Genomic DNA, 15410 nt, shown 5'->3' on the forward strand with positions numbered 1-15410 from the left:
ATGTTTCATCAACTGGGCATAACTCAGGCTTCCACTAAGTTCCTTTACAACTGTCATGTATTTTCTCTGCAGATCAAGGATATAGAAGTCCTCAACTGCGAATATGGCAAGAACACAATTAAGTTCCTTCGCCTTCATAGAGAAGGGAAGAAGCACTTCGTTAAAGAAGTGGAAGTGTGCACGCATCTCCGGCTGACTTCTGCTCATGAGTACCTGGACGGAAACAACTCTTTTGTGATACCTACAGATACCATAAAGAACATTGTCCTTGTGTTGGCCAAAAAAAATGGGGTATTTTTTAACTAGCCTTGCTGTTTCTTACGACTTCATTTGAAAGTGTTTGTTATACTAACTTTGTATTTTCAAAATCCACTATCAGCACTAAAGTCACCTTCAGTGATTTGAGAGAGAATTTTTCCTCTGCCACTGCTTATCCTGCAGACACCTCCTTAGTTTTCCAAAGCCTTTTTTTTTCTCACAGAACTAGCAGTATTTCTTGTACGTTTGTCATATAAGATCCATCTCTTTTAAAAAAATTTAATAGCACATAATACTGCATTATTTCTATATAGCATTTTTAAACAGGTCTCAAAGTATGTGAGACTCCCCTTAATTCTCTTCACTGTGCTCTTACCTCCCTCAATTGCATTTATCATAATGACAATCTGTAGCGTAAATTGTCTGTCTCAGTAATGAAATCCCATTTTTAGCTTGTAAAGCTTCATCAGAATATCGCTACGATTATTTCAGCATTATATCCTCAAAGCATAAGGCTTCTGCAGCAGTTTTTCCCAGCCCAAGGACTGCAGGTCGCTACACCACAGAATGGGAGATTTTTGACATGACTCTGTAGCGGCTATTTGCAGCATGTGCTGAAAGCTGATCAAACGACTAGCCACAGTGCACAAAACCAGAAATGAAAGAAATCTGTATTTTTAACAACATTGATCCTTCCCAAATATTTACAACAATCAGAACAATCTACTTTTGCATGAGGTAATTGCTTCTTTCTAATAATATCGTTTGCTGTTTCAGATCCCAACTTTAGAACAATTTGCTATAGATATCTGCAAACACTTCATGACAACATTTTGCCAAGTGGCGTTCGTCAAAACCTACGTTCAAGAAGTACCATGGCAACGTCTACATGAGGTAGCTAAAATACTGATACATTCAGTTTGTTTACGCTGAAGCCATTTGTCACCCTCTTCGTTCCTGTTTTCAAGTTAAGATAGAGTTTACTGTGCTTTTACTTACATGTCTGCTTTAAATTGCAGAATGGTGTTCCCCACATCCACTCATTCATATGTGTTCCTGATGGGATCCGCTTCTGTGAAGTTGAGCAGTGCCGAAACGGTGAGAAAAGAATTTGTAACTTCCCCTACTTCTCTGTAAATATTTCTGCTGATGAGAGATGAGGATGGCTTTAGAGACAGCTAAAGGTGCTACAGGGCTGACAGCACCGCCAAACCACTCCAGGGGTCTAAAACAAAGAATACCTTTATAGCCTAATTTTGCAGTCCTTGATCTCTGAGACATGGCTGAAGAATGAATGTAGCTCACATTGTATGTATATCCTAAACGTAAAATGGTTACAACAGCACATCCAGCAGAACTGCTATACATTGTCACAGGATTTAACAGCCTTCTGAGAATGGTCTGCTTGCTTTATACTATATTCTGCAGTCTCACTATTATCATTACCCTATAGAGAATGTCTCATGAAACAAGACTGCTATAGGCCAATTGCCTAGTTTGCAGTTACTTTCAAAGCCCTGTCAACATGCCTTGGTTTTATTTCTAAGGAAGATGCAATTTTATTGCTGCAAGCCAGACTGGCCTGAACATCGTGAGCACTCAGGTCTACATGCAAACAATTTTTCACATGAAAATACTTCAGAGCGGGCTTACTATTGCATGCTATGTGTAAACAAAGCACCGTTTGGCTTCACTAAGAGTTTTGTGATACTTAAAAGACATAGGCTTCCAAGCTCAATTGTCTGTCTGTAAATTGACATTCCAAAGGGAGTGTAAAAACTCTTTTTGCTATGACTCACAAGAAGAGCATGAGTGGTGTTTCATCTAACCCATCTCTCAGACTACTGGGAACTGAGCGGAGACCACTGCATTGTTCCACACAGTGGGTTTTGCGGTTTTAGGCATTAATTCAGTATCTATCTATTACTTCCCTGATGTAACTTAGAACTATTTCCCATCCTACCCTCTCTCCCTGTTTGTCTGATGTGTCAGTTTAGGACCAGTGGCAAGACCAGTTTCAGTTGCAAACAGGACACAAGTTCTGAAAGGCGCATTTGAGCATGGTGCCTGTGTTCCTGCTGAAAGAAGAGAGAGACCCCGTACAATTCTCCAGTGCCTCTTGGCCTAATCCTTTTTAATGTTCCTAGGAATATTAGCTACTGCTGTATTTTTGGTGGCCTCGAAAGTATTGACTTCGGTTTCTGGAAAATGTTAAGAAAGAAACCTGAATTAAAAAAAAAAAAAGAAAGAAAAAGAGTTTATGCTTTCTTGAAAAGCTGCTGCTCTTAATATACAGATTGAATTAAATTTTTCATAATCTTGAAAATTCAGCATGAAATTCTGCAATTTCAGATTCTACACAAACAAAAAGCCTTTAAGGTTTACTGAAGAAACTGCCTTTCCTTCTCAGTCTTCCTTTCATGTAGCCCTTTAGCTGTGTCTTTAGGATTCCCTGCCTAGGTGAACGATAACCAAAGAGAAGATTTTCAAATCCCTTTTATTTTTCTTATAAGAGAACCTTCTCTATCTTTAGCATCCTCCTATGCACTTATCAGCCAGACACAGAAATGTATTTCTTAGTTAATCCTATCTTTAAACGCTTTTCACATCATTAAAAGAAACCTACTGAGGCTTAATAGAATTACAGGCTTATTTTTTGCCATTATATCAGCTGATAAAAGGCTCAGAGTTTTTTGGAAACTGAAAACACCACAAGTAACTTAACAGAGTCAACGTTTGACAACTGAAGAGAGCACAAGCACAAAACATTCTGAAAGCACAGCAGAGGCTGTTCACCTCAAAAACTTTGCCAAGGCATTATATTCTTCAGTGCGAGTTTCAGGTCGATTGGCACACAGCCAGGCAGCCAGCCAGACTTTCAGTAAATCACTCGCTGCAAGGAGCTCTTTCAAACAAGGCTGTGTATTTGAATATCAGATAATAAACCAAGGTTCACTGATAGTATCTGCACTACATTAATACCTGTGTATTACAATCTTATACTCAAGTAATAAATTCAAAGAATCATAGAACGGTTAGAGTTGGAAGGGACCTTAAAGATCATCTGGTTCCAACCCCCCCTGCCATGGGCAGGGACACCTCCACTAGAGCAGGTTCCTCAAAGCCCCATCCAGCCTGGCCTTGAACACCTCCAGGGATGAGGCATCCACAACTTCTCTGGGCAACTGTTCCAGTGTCTCACCATCCTGACACTAAAGAATTTCTTCCTGATCTCTAATCTAAAATGTTTAAAACCATTACCCTTTGTCCTATCGCTCCACTCCCTGATAAAGAGTCCCTCCCCATCTCTCCTGGAGGCCCCCTTTAGGTACTGGAAGGCTGCTATAAGGTCTCCCCAGAGCCTTCTCTTCCCCAGGCTGAACAACCCCAACTCTCTCATCAAGAGCGATTCAATTCATCAAGGTCTGAACAAACATCAGAATATCCTGTCCAAGGACAGTCTCTTCTTTAGATATTTTTATAAGCTTTAGTAAATAACAGGGAGATGTAGCCAAAATTATAGATATACTTCCTTGGACTCATTCAAAACCAATAATGAATATAAACAAGAGAAGAAATCGATAAAATGCAGTTCTGATAAATATCCAGTAACAAAGCAGTTTAAAACCAACAAACCTCTAAACAATCACGTCATTCAGAAACATCCATCACAGTGCGATCATTTTCAATATAAATTCCTGCAAAGACACAGTTGAAAGACAAAGTCTGTCTGTCTTCCCAGTCCAAGGCAGGATTACTGTGCACCAGACATATTCAAGGATTAACTTTGAACTAGCTAACGTGAGCACCAAGAGCAGCACAGAAACAGCAGCTTGGGCTTCATCCACTGACTATCTATACAGGCTGTGAATATGCCTGTGTGCCATAAAGTTTCTCTTTTCTGAATCTACTTTTTAGGCAGCTCTAGTCAGTGAAATTTTCAGTTATCAGCTTAGTGTGCTCTAAATGACTGACTGCTTGAAATTGCTCAGCTGCCATCCAAAAGGTTTGTCAAAATAAAAAGTTCCGGACACAACTGTTTGGTCTTCAGAAGATGATAATGCACCCATGCAGCAGTGACCTACAACAGCACATTTTATAAATAGTGGCTGAGAGAAAAAACACTGTCAGTTTGAACCTGTGGGTGGCATTTGTATCAGTGCCAGTTCCTGCTAATTAGCTGAACTGCAGGGATTTGCATTGGCTCCTTGCCCTCTCCTTCTCACAGATGCAAAACTCACAACAGGATGGGTACATAAAGCAAATTTCTGAATGAGGCTCCAAGTCTTTGTACAGAGCTTCTACGTTCATCTAAGTTGTTAGAAAAAGCTCAGCACACCTTTCCCATACACTGCAGCGCTACTAGCCTATGTCATTTCCCTTTAGAGCAATTACTAGTCCCTGAACTGACATCAGTGAGCGCCAACCCAAGGCATTTCCCAGCTCCAAGGTGGTGAGATAACGGGTGTCCTCAGCTCTCCTTGACTGCAGCTCACTTGATAGAACTGTTTTCTAGACTGAGCTCTGATTTCAGTAGTTTCTGTCTTGTTTCTTACCTTTCTGCTAACATCAGTGTGCAGAAAAATAATTTTTGAAAGTAGTTAGGCTTGCAACAGAAGCAGACGAGTGAGTCCTGGAGAGACTGCTTCACGGCTCTGGAGCTGTCACTGCACGTAGGCACCCAGAGGTTTCTTCCTCTCTGCCTGAAAAGGAGCTCATAGCGTCTTGTATTTTTGGATCGCAGGTCCTCTGGTTGTTTTTTCTGGAATTAAAGATCTGAAACTTATGAAGACAACCCAGTCTGGATTTGAAGGCTTCTATAAGAATGAGCACACCACACTTCCTGAAAGGAATGACAGGATTTTATGTGGAGAGCTCTTCTGCAAATGGTCATATGGCGAATGCAAGGATTTTGACTTTGACTGCATATGGTACACATCAAATCAAATAATATTTATTACCTAATCTATGATCCCAAAGCCCCTCTATATAGTACAGCAGGTGTAAGGACCAGATCTGCAGTTGCTGTATACCAGCCATGCACAGGCCTTAGTGGGGGCACTAAGCACTTAGTGGGGGCGAGAGGGGTGAGAAGCACGTGTTGGGGGGTACTCCCCTCTCTGATGGTGCATCGATGGATGGCCTTTAAATGGACAGTTCAGTGTTCAGTCCAGAACACTTTGGGAGAACAAACTAAAAATGAATTCATTAAATACTTTTAGCAAAACACCAATTTGTGAATTATACAGCGGGGGGGAGGTGTGGGTGGAATTTGGAGGTTACAGGACAAAGAAATTGTTCTTCCATAAAATCCCATGTGCTATGTATTTATCAGAAAAGACAGAAAATACAAAAAAACCACCCAACCCCACACTCAAACATTATGGATCTAGACAGAGACACCTGATACAAGGCTTTGTAAGAATTTCTCTTACCTCTAGGAACAAAATCCGTGAATGCATACTTGAAGCCTTTGCTGGGCCACCTGACTGTGGGGAATATTCACCCTCTTACCAGAAAACTGTCAACACTATCCAGATGTGCATCCTTTCCAAAGTGCCACAGGTATCTTCTTTCCTCCTGCTGGTGTTTTACTTAAACAATAATGAATATTAATCGGGGCACTGAGAAGACCAAAATGAGCCTATTAATTTCCTCTGGGAGTTGTAAGTAAGGCTGGACACTGGTGGTACAGCTAGATGGTCTGAAAAAAACACAGATGCACTGAGGAGTTCATATGCTGCTCCTCAGCTGTGAACACAGTGGGGGAGAATATCACTCAGTGCTTGGCAGGACACAAGTGAAGGGGGTGCTACAACATTGTCAATAAATTGCATTTGATCAACTGTACATATTGGGGGGAGGAGAGTGAGGGGATTGTGTGTTGGCTGAAAAGTTCCCCTGATTCATTGTCTCATCCATTTTCATGGTTTCAGGTACAGATCATAGAAACTGCCTTGAACAACACTTTTTATAATGTTGTAGACATGAAGAATCTAGGCCTGACCAACGACAAAGAAGTAAGTAAATGCTCCAAACACAACTCGCCTGGACTCCTTAGAAATACTCAGCCTTTAAGCATAGCTGCAGTTCTGCATAGAACAGAGTTAAAGGGAGAAAACTCCCCCCCCCAGCCCCAATGAAAGATCAACTTCACCTCTAAAAGAGACTTACATTGATTACAGAAGAAGGATAATTGCCTTCTTGTGTTGTTGACAAAAGCTGAAGGAACACAGTGGAATGCTCTGGAGATCAAAAGGACCTGTAAAAGAGACTACCTCTGTAAACATCATTCCTGTTTTCTCCACTGAATTTGACTTTCAGTTATAATGTCAACCCGTGTGGTTTTAACCAAGCAGAACCGCATCCTTTCCCACAGCCAGGTAATGTGAAAAGTGAGCCCACTGTGGCTTTTCTTTCTGCTCCACTGGCAGCACCACTGAGGCCAGGGAGCACTCTTGGTGCAGTGGGGTTACAAGTGGGTTAGCTAAGACATAGAGTAACTCTAGTGACAGAAGTCCAGCGCTCTACGGGAGCAGTGAGGTTTCTGTAGCCATTGGGAGCCAAAGCAGATGGGTGCAACAGTGGATAGGGTATAAGCCTGGGATCAGGCAGAGGGTGAGAGATGTAGGGGATGAGATAGATACATTTGCTCCTCCCTCCACGGCTGCTCTAGCTGACAGTCAGGTCCAACTGGAAGTCTGTTATGTTATCTGCACATGATAAAGTGGGTTATTCCATTTTGTATCAATGGTCTATAGTCTGTTTATGCTCTAATCTCCCTCCCTAAGCCTTGTGATTCTGCTGCCATCCTATCCTACCCTTGACCTCTTGCCGGTGGACATTATAGATCCACTTGCACCTGAAATAACAGCAACGTCTACCATTGATGTTCATAAGCGAAGGAAAGGGCCTAGGTGTGATGTTATGAGGAGGTCAATAGCTGCAGTTTCTGTGATGGTGCTGGCACATCCCCATCTCAGAAATGACCTCTGTGTTCGTGCTTATCCCCCTCAGGTTCTGGTTCCAGTGGAAACTCCCTACGGCTCCTGCGCTTGCACACTCGGCAGGAAGAAGTTCTTAGAAGCACAAGGCCATGTGCTAAAAGATGAGAGGCAAAGTCAGTTTGGACTGGCAGCTGCCCAGGGAAACTAAACCTCTTGGCTACACTCACACCTTCCTGAAAAACTTAACAGCATGGCTTTCCTATCAACGTATACTCCTTATTAGCCTCTTCCATCGCTGACTACTTTTTCCCTCTATGAACTCCTGAGACTGGGATTTCTAAGGAGTCTCAGGAATTCAGGAATCAGAGTCTGTCCCGGAATCTCAGTGTGATTTGCAGATTGAAATCCCCTATGCTCTTTTGAAAATCCCAGCTGGAAACATTACAGTAAATTAATTTTTAAACCAGCTATTCCCAGACCTCTTAATGAAACACTTAATAATGTCTCAAACATGTTTTGACATGTAAAATCAGCAACTCTGTATACTCTATTTATTAATGTTCCTTCAGTAAAATGAATATGCAGGCACGAGACCAGATCTTTCATTGACGTAACCTGTTATGACCCCTTGATGCCACACTGACCTACGGAGCTGAGGTTCTGCCCCAGTAGTTGAATAGGGAATCAGTCAGACACCGATTTCTTTGTGAAGGAAATGAAAAAAGAAAAAAAAAAATTCCTCATATCTCCTTTGTGGTGTGAGTAGTTACAGCTGTTGACTAATTTCTCTGCATGTATTCTGACTGCATGGCTGCTGCTGCTACTCATCAAACTATACAGTTACTATATAATTACTTTTATATTAATCACTGAGGTGTTTGAGGTTTTGGGTTATCTCTGTAAGTTTACTTAAATAGTTTTCTTTAGTCGAATAATCTCATCGTGACTTCTGAGCAGGCAGGAGTCAACCTAAGTAACCCTGTTACTCTTGGGAGGGGTAAGGAGAAAGCTAGACAGACAGCCAATGCAGATCTTACTGTAGTTACCCCAGGTGAGAGCTTTGAACATAGAGATAAAACTATAGAGCCAACAATTCTCATCTCGCAAACTGCGGCTACTACATTTGCAACAGAAATCCTGCTCAGCAACTGACAGCTTCTAACCGCTGCTCTCATCTTCCCTGAGCGTCATTTCCCCAGAGCGCAAATCCGATGGGAAGTGCCCAAAGTCACTTCTGAAAAACGCAATTCAGTTGCCTTTGTGCCTTCTGAATTTGGCCGACCTGCAGCATCCCTCTGGGTACAATCACTAAACTCATAGGCACCAAAAATGAGGAACATGTCCTGCACCTGTGACATTTTGAGGTGCTTTGCAAGACAGGAACTTGCCTTGGTGAGCAGGATGTTAACAGAAGCGAAGGGAAGACGCTGTTCACAAGCCTGAGATATCTCCTGAAAAACCACATGACAAATGACACCGCAGAGCGAAGCTGTCCCAGATATGCTGTTCCCTGGTCACTAGCCAATTCTAAAAGTTTTATTTACAACACTTTTAGCTTTTGCCGGGGACATTCTCTCTTACCTTGTTAGATTGTGTTGTACTGTACTTGTGGGCTTATGTCTTGCTATTTCTGCTATTTTTAGGTGCTTGTAATTTATTAATGTATCTTTTAAGGGCAAATAAAGAGCAACATCAAAAAACAAACTAGTATTTGACTATTTACCATCTAAGAAATGAAACCATTTACTACTTATATATAAATGCAAACATTGTAAGTAAAAGAAACACGTTTTAGTTCAGCAAATTTTACCTCAAAAAGTCACCAGTCTTGTTCCAAATGACAGTTCACTGCCAATAAATGGAAAAATAGATGAAAAAGGATCTTATAGCACATTTCAGCATTTACCTTTTTCTAAACAAGGCAGATCTTCACAACCCACTTCCGTTCTACCTTATGAGAAATTTATTGCATTAGGCAGAAGGTTTCCTTCGTTACTATTTGTGTCTTCATTTGTGGGCTCGTAAGGTAGCAGTGGACTAGCCTCCATGGCAGAATGAGGACAGAAAGCAGCAGGCAATTGTTTATTTAGATTTTCCTGTGGCAACAAGCACACATGGACACTCATGCAATGTTGTTTCTATAAACCTCCACAGATGCAGAGACATTCAGCAAGTCTTTAAAGGCATCTCAGCACAGCTCCATCCAGTGCTGCAAACCTGAGTCACTTATGTGGGCAGATTGCTTCTAAAGAAAGTACTTGGGCAATAGGAAAAAGCCCAAATTTTCCACATAGCAATTAGATTCAGATAACAATGGCATAAATCATTCCTGAAAATGCGACCTAGCCAGACTGACTTGGGCCTGGATCCTGACCAAATTCCCATTGGCTTCATTAGATTCAGTCTCCACAATGGACTTGCATTATTTTAATTGAGAGATTTTTTTTTTTTTCAGTTCCTGTACTGAGGAGCTATTCGAGTTGCTCACTGTGTTTTACTTAGGGGCAGCTGTGATGCTTTGCTGATGAAATCACACTTGATGAACATAAGCCTCAGCTGGCAGATTGTAAAATTGCCATTTAAAATAATCTTCTTACTGATAACATGAACCTTGCTGATCCTGGGTTATATCCCCATAACTTATAGGGCCTGGAGCCTTCTACCAAGAAACAGAGTATTTCAAGTGCACAAACATCTTGCTATCATTTTAGCATCCGATTGTTTCACATCCTGTTTCTGTTCAATTTTGATAGCTCCCCAGGACAGTCCAACCGCAGTTCTCCTCAGCTGCCGATTATACTCCGTGTGCAACCAGCGTCACACAGACGAAAGACACAAGCTAAACTCATTAGCCAGTATCTAAAACAGAGATTAAATGTCACCGTCAGGGTCAGTACAAGTCATCTGTCTTCACTGGCTGTATTATCCTATATATATTCAGGCTACCTGTTTTCCCACACACTTTTAAACCTGTCAGTTTTTATTAACTATTATAGCTACTTTTTTTTTTCTTCCTTAAATTTGTCTTTTTGTTTTTATTTTAATCTTGCTTTTACCAGGAATACAGAACCCTGATTCTAAGTTGAACTGAGCAGACTTAAAGTGAGCAAAAAAACTCCCCTTCTGGCTAGAAATCTCAATATAAATACTTTTGAAGTTAAAATCACGCTATTTGTGTACACACAACAGCCAGCCCTCTTTATCCTGGAAAGTGCACAGCTGTATCTAGAAAGAAAAATTATTAAATGTCTCTAGTTATAGGATCAAAAATGTCTATTCACATCTCAGCTATAATTAGGATATAAACTGTTTTCTGATTCTGAGATTGAGCCTTACCGTTCACAGCAGGCTGAGAAATAGAAGACATGCACCTGAGCGCACGCACACACACCTGGTCCCATAAGCATACATATATATATTAAGGAATATATGTATAAATGGCACTTAGTATATCAGCTGGTGTATGACTGATCTATGGCAATCAAACTAGAAACAACATGAGCTGGGGTTAGTGGTTACATATTTTTTTTACAGAGTTGCAGACTCTCAGTGGCATTGGGTTGAAGCCTGCCATGTTCCCTTCAAGATCCATCCCAAATTACGTGCCAGGACAGCAGTTCACCTCTGCCAGGCTCACAAAACCAGAAGTGGTGGAGAGAGCCAGGGAAGAGGCACATGCCCTATCACTGCCTGCCAGAGAGAGCTGGAGGACTTCATGGACCTGGGTGGGCAGAAGCAAAGGTAATCATTCAGTCCCGTTAGCTGACCACAGCAGGTCAGGCACTGCTGCAAGTCAATGGCTGCCCGTGGGAACAGGTATTTGTAGCCCAGGTCCTGACAGATGGAGATGCACAGGCGAGCCAGCCTGGAATGAGAACATAAGGTAACAGAGGCAAGAGAGACTAGAAGATAAGCAGGAAAGGTGGGGGGAAGGAAAGAAGAGGGAGAAATACAGTGATAGTAAAACACATCAGACAAATCAAAGAGAGAGAGAACAGAAAATAAAAAATAAAAATCAGTAAGCACAAGTATCTCTCCTATCCGGCTACTTCAGAGCTGAAAACAAAACCCCAAAACAAACAATATGAGGGACTCAAAACTAGAAAAATAATGGGGTAGAAAAACCTTTGGTGCAGAGGGAAACATAAGAGCAAAAACCAGAGTGCCTGAGTACTGAGGGGCACTTCTGCCACCTCTCAAGAGTGGCAGCAATTCCCACATAAACATCTACATCTGACTGGAAAAGACAAGAATTCAAGTTTCAGTGGCCTTGTACTCCTGCAATGTTTCCAAATCTTTTAGATTACACATATTTACGGATAAAGTAGCCCAGGCAAACTGACGTGGTATTTATACAGACTGGAGGAGGGAGCAGGAGTATCCTTGCGTAACGGTTGCTACACCCAGGCACACACCCGCTTCCACACTTCTCGCTGTGGTTTGGCCACCAGCTGGGAAACAAACTCAGCTGCAAGTTCCTTGCTCTTTACTTCCTCCTGCTGCAATCCACCAGTACAAGACAAAGCAACGTTACTCTTGAATTGGAGATCAGTGCAAATGATGAGCCCTCCCTTCCTTTTTTGATACAATTTAGCTGCCACAAAGTCAGGGGCATCCTCAACATACCAAGTACTGCAGAGTGTTTATAGAGGGGCAGCTGGATTATAGCAATCATCTGAAAAAGGGAAGAGAACATCTTGAGATGAGTGCAAGCCTGCCAATGCCAAGACATTTGTGGTTGCCTTATCAGCAGATCAGCTGATGACACAGCAGTTACAGCCGCTGACTGTTCCTTTAACAAAGACGCTCACGAGTGCAGCGTATAAATACAACAGTGGTCTCCAGTACTCACCAGCAGCCTTCAGCAGCAATGAAACTTTCACGTGGAGACCGAAGGCCACTTACAGTCTTCATGGTGCGCTCCTTGGGCTCTCCAGGTGTTTGAGGTTACAGTTGCATTCCCCAAATTTACACTATCAGCTACTGTTATTCTGGGAGTAAGCTGAACACACATCTGGGATCCAAAGGAACATCACTAAATCAAACAATTCCCCAATTATATGGGCTAAGCAAAAAATAACTTAATGACCTTGTTACATTATCATATTAAAAAGAACACAGCCTTTCCCAACAGGAATGAAAGCTACTTATTAAATCTGTCTGCCCATTATTCCAATGGAGAGTGCCCTTGCAGGCTGCCAGTGGGCTAATGACAGCCACTGCCCTCTGCATCTCCCCCGGGAAGCTGCTGCCAAAACTGAGCAATACAGAGGTGAAGGTGTATGGAAACCTTCAGTGTGATGGAACAAGTCATGGATGGGCTCTCCTGACTGACATCCCCAAGCACCAAGTCCTCTCATTCTGTTCAATGAAGCAGAAGCCAATCCATCGCCTGGGTATATTGTCCCTGAGGAGAAGGTGAGAAAGTAGAGCAGACCCTTCTCTAGACCACTGCATTCATCCTGCTGCCTACTGAGCCAGCGATGGTTACACTGGTCACACACATTTACAGTCAATTAATTTCCCACATGACTTTTGGGCCAAACCCCACTCCTGTAAGGGAAGGAACTGCTGTTCTGACTTGGAAGTAAAGAATCAGAGTGGAGACAAAGCAAGTTGTTTTTCTGGTCCAGTTCAGACTCAGCCTTCAAATTTTAGACAATATTGCCATTAAAAAAAAAAAAAAAAAGAGAGAAATAAATTTGTAGCTTCTCCCAGACTCACAGAAAGTAAGACCTACTGCTTTCCAAGTAAGTGTGATTGTCACTTAAGTGTGACAGTAGAAAGAAGAGTGTTGAAGATAACAGACCATTTAAATGCTGATTTTTAAAGAGATGAAGAGGTAAAGGACTCGGTAGAATTTGAACATGTTGAAAAAAGCAGGTAAAAGAGAGAAGAGTTCATGTAGCAAGTAATTACTGACAGCGAGGGCCTAACGTGACATTTTGCCTGGGCCATTTTTAACCAGGAGTGACACGTGGGTGGCTACTGGCTTTGCTACAGCTGCCGAGTCTTGTCCTATAATTCTAAGAGCAGTGAATTTTCTACAAACTGATAAAGTACAGCACATTAAAGCAAACTGTTTTGAAGGGAACAGTAACACACAGGGATGGGAGATATCAACAAGCAGACAAAAGAATTTTCTCTGGGTTGAGAAAGTGACCTTGGTGAACAGGCACAGCCACAGCCTCCATACTTTGACAATAATTGCCTTATATGTGCTTTATGCGTGATACTTGGCGCTATATGTGGATGCAAAGAGAACATGCTATGTATTGTGTATCTACAGCTTGAGAGGAAAGCGAACATCAGAGCTGATGAACAATACCAATATACATTTCAAAACCGTCATACCAAAAAAGGCATACTGTAATGATTTTAAATAATTGTTAAAAGTGCTATGAGAGATTTTGATAGATGTGCACTAGTGGTATTACAAAAAGGGTAAGAGGAGTCACAGGGAAGAGGAGGACCTTGGCTGCAGCACATCTCCGTTCCTGTGCTGACTTAGAGCAGAGCAGGGGAGCTGACTGCTGCTTTACTCCTTAAGGCTGCCTCCAGGAGAGAGAGGCCACTCTCTGTATCAGTGGCTCAGTGTGAAAGCAAGGAGACCTACAGCACTGGGACCATCCTCACCCTCACACCCAGTATCAGCTGAGCAGTGGGACACCTGGCAGCTTAATCACCACCCCAGGCACAGGGAGGGCTTTTAAGGAAGATAGACTCCCCTGGCTGCAGGCACATTAAGGGCATGTTATAAACTGGATTCCTGCATAGCTCTGTGACTCACAGAACTGCAGTATTGACATGGTATCCAGTAATGCCCACCAGTCGCTTCCTCATCTCAACAGCAGCTGTGTTTTCTGCAAGAGGAATGGTAGCTAAAAATAATCTGGCTTTTACTTCCTCTTTCAAACCCTCGAGTCTCTTTTAAAAAGATTTTTTTTGTTCTCCCAGAAACAGTACGGAGAACGTAACAGACAAAACCAGAACGGTCACCTGCACAAAGAGAACAGCAACATTAGAAAGCTCAGAGAACAGTAGGAAATTACAATAAAGATCAGGAACAGTAAAAAAAATTGTTACAGTTCTGAGCAACATCCTCCAAATTCCCTTTCCCTCTTGCAGCGAGGTTTCTGTTAGGCCTCTACTTGTATGAGCCAGTTAGTGGTGCTGAGCAAAAGGGGAATATAATCTGGATGTACATTTGCTCATTAAAACATATTAAATGAACAGTGCTCAGTAATCACCAAATGTGCTCTCACGGCTGCACAGTAGAGATTTTTACTCCCTCATGGAATAAATATGTTTTAGTTTTAATTGTGTCATCCATAGATCTACAAACATGTCAATCCCACCCCAAACATGCAAATGGAGAAAAAGAGAATACTCGATTCATCTTTCAGTAACATCGCACTATATATTCTCCTCCAACAATAATTCTACAAATACAGGACTGGTAGGCATCTCCAGACCGCGCTACATGCAGCTGCTTTACATAACCCTTTTCATAAACATACCTAATTCTATAAGAAAATATTTAGGAGTTTCATGTCTAATTTTTCAATTGCAGCCTGTAATTAGCCTGATACAGACTCTACCTGAAAACTCCCTGAGGCACGGACAATGCTCTCAATTTGAATCTAGTCTTCCAGAAGATCCCTACTCCCAGTAGGTAGCTCTGGACACTACCAAACTATAAATAAAATCGTAAGCAAAATTCAGACTGTGACTTACAAACCTGCTGCTAACCAACCAATACCTGAAGTGAGCACAGGGCAAGGGACAGAAAGAGAAATGGTAAATACATCCCTGTCTCCTATCTTGCGTCTCAAATTCCAAATAAATATGTTGTACAATGTAAAGGTTAGAAAGTATACAAGAAAGCATGCTGCTGCATATAGTTTATGTATACCATATGCTGTGAGCTTTACCGACTGCATAGCTATTAATGTGGCTTTATCCCTTCTCAAATCTTACCACCAGAAACCACTAGCACTGCAGCATCAACAGCCCCCTCCCAGTTGGCCAAATCAGAAGTGAAGGCAGAGCCACCACCTAGGCAGGAGATTACATGGGAGCTTCTCCCTCCACTCCCTGAATCCTGTCCCCACTTGGCGGAAAACACCACTCTCTTACCTTCTCCCTTCTCAGCTGTACCCCCTCACCATTTCCACTTTCACTACACTCTCCTGCTTATTTCCT

At 42.0% G+C, this 15410-nt stretch overlaps 1 protein-coding gene across 1 annotated transcript; it reads left to right on the forward strand.

Annotated features, from left to right (window-relative positions):
• On the forward strand, window positions 1-7413 carry LOC141467815 (uricase-like). The gene is made up of 7 exons (XM_074152503.1): window positions 1-291; window positions 1036-1152; window positions 1278-1356; window positions 5003-5189; window positions 5700-5823; window positions 6195-6278; window positions 7276-7413. The coding sequence occupies exons 1-7, from the start codon at window positions 1-3 to the stop codon at window positions 7411-7413; spliced, it is 1020 nt and encodes a 339-aa protein (XP_074008604.1).
• Window positions 7414-15410: the final 7997 nt, after the last annotated feature.

This window comes from Numenius arquata, chromosome 8, assembly GCF_964106895.1.
Source record: "Numenius arquata chromosome 8, bNumArq3.hap1.1, whole genome shotgun sequence".
Taxonomy (NCBI): domain Eukaryota; kingdom Metazoa; phylum Chordata; class Aves; order Charadriiformes; family Scolopacidae; genus Numenius; species Numenius arquata.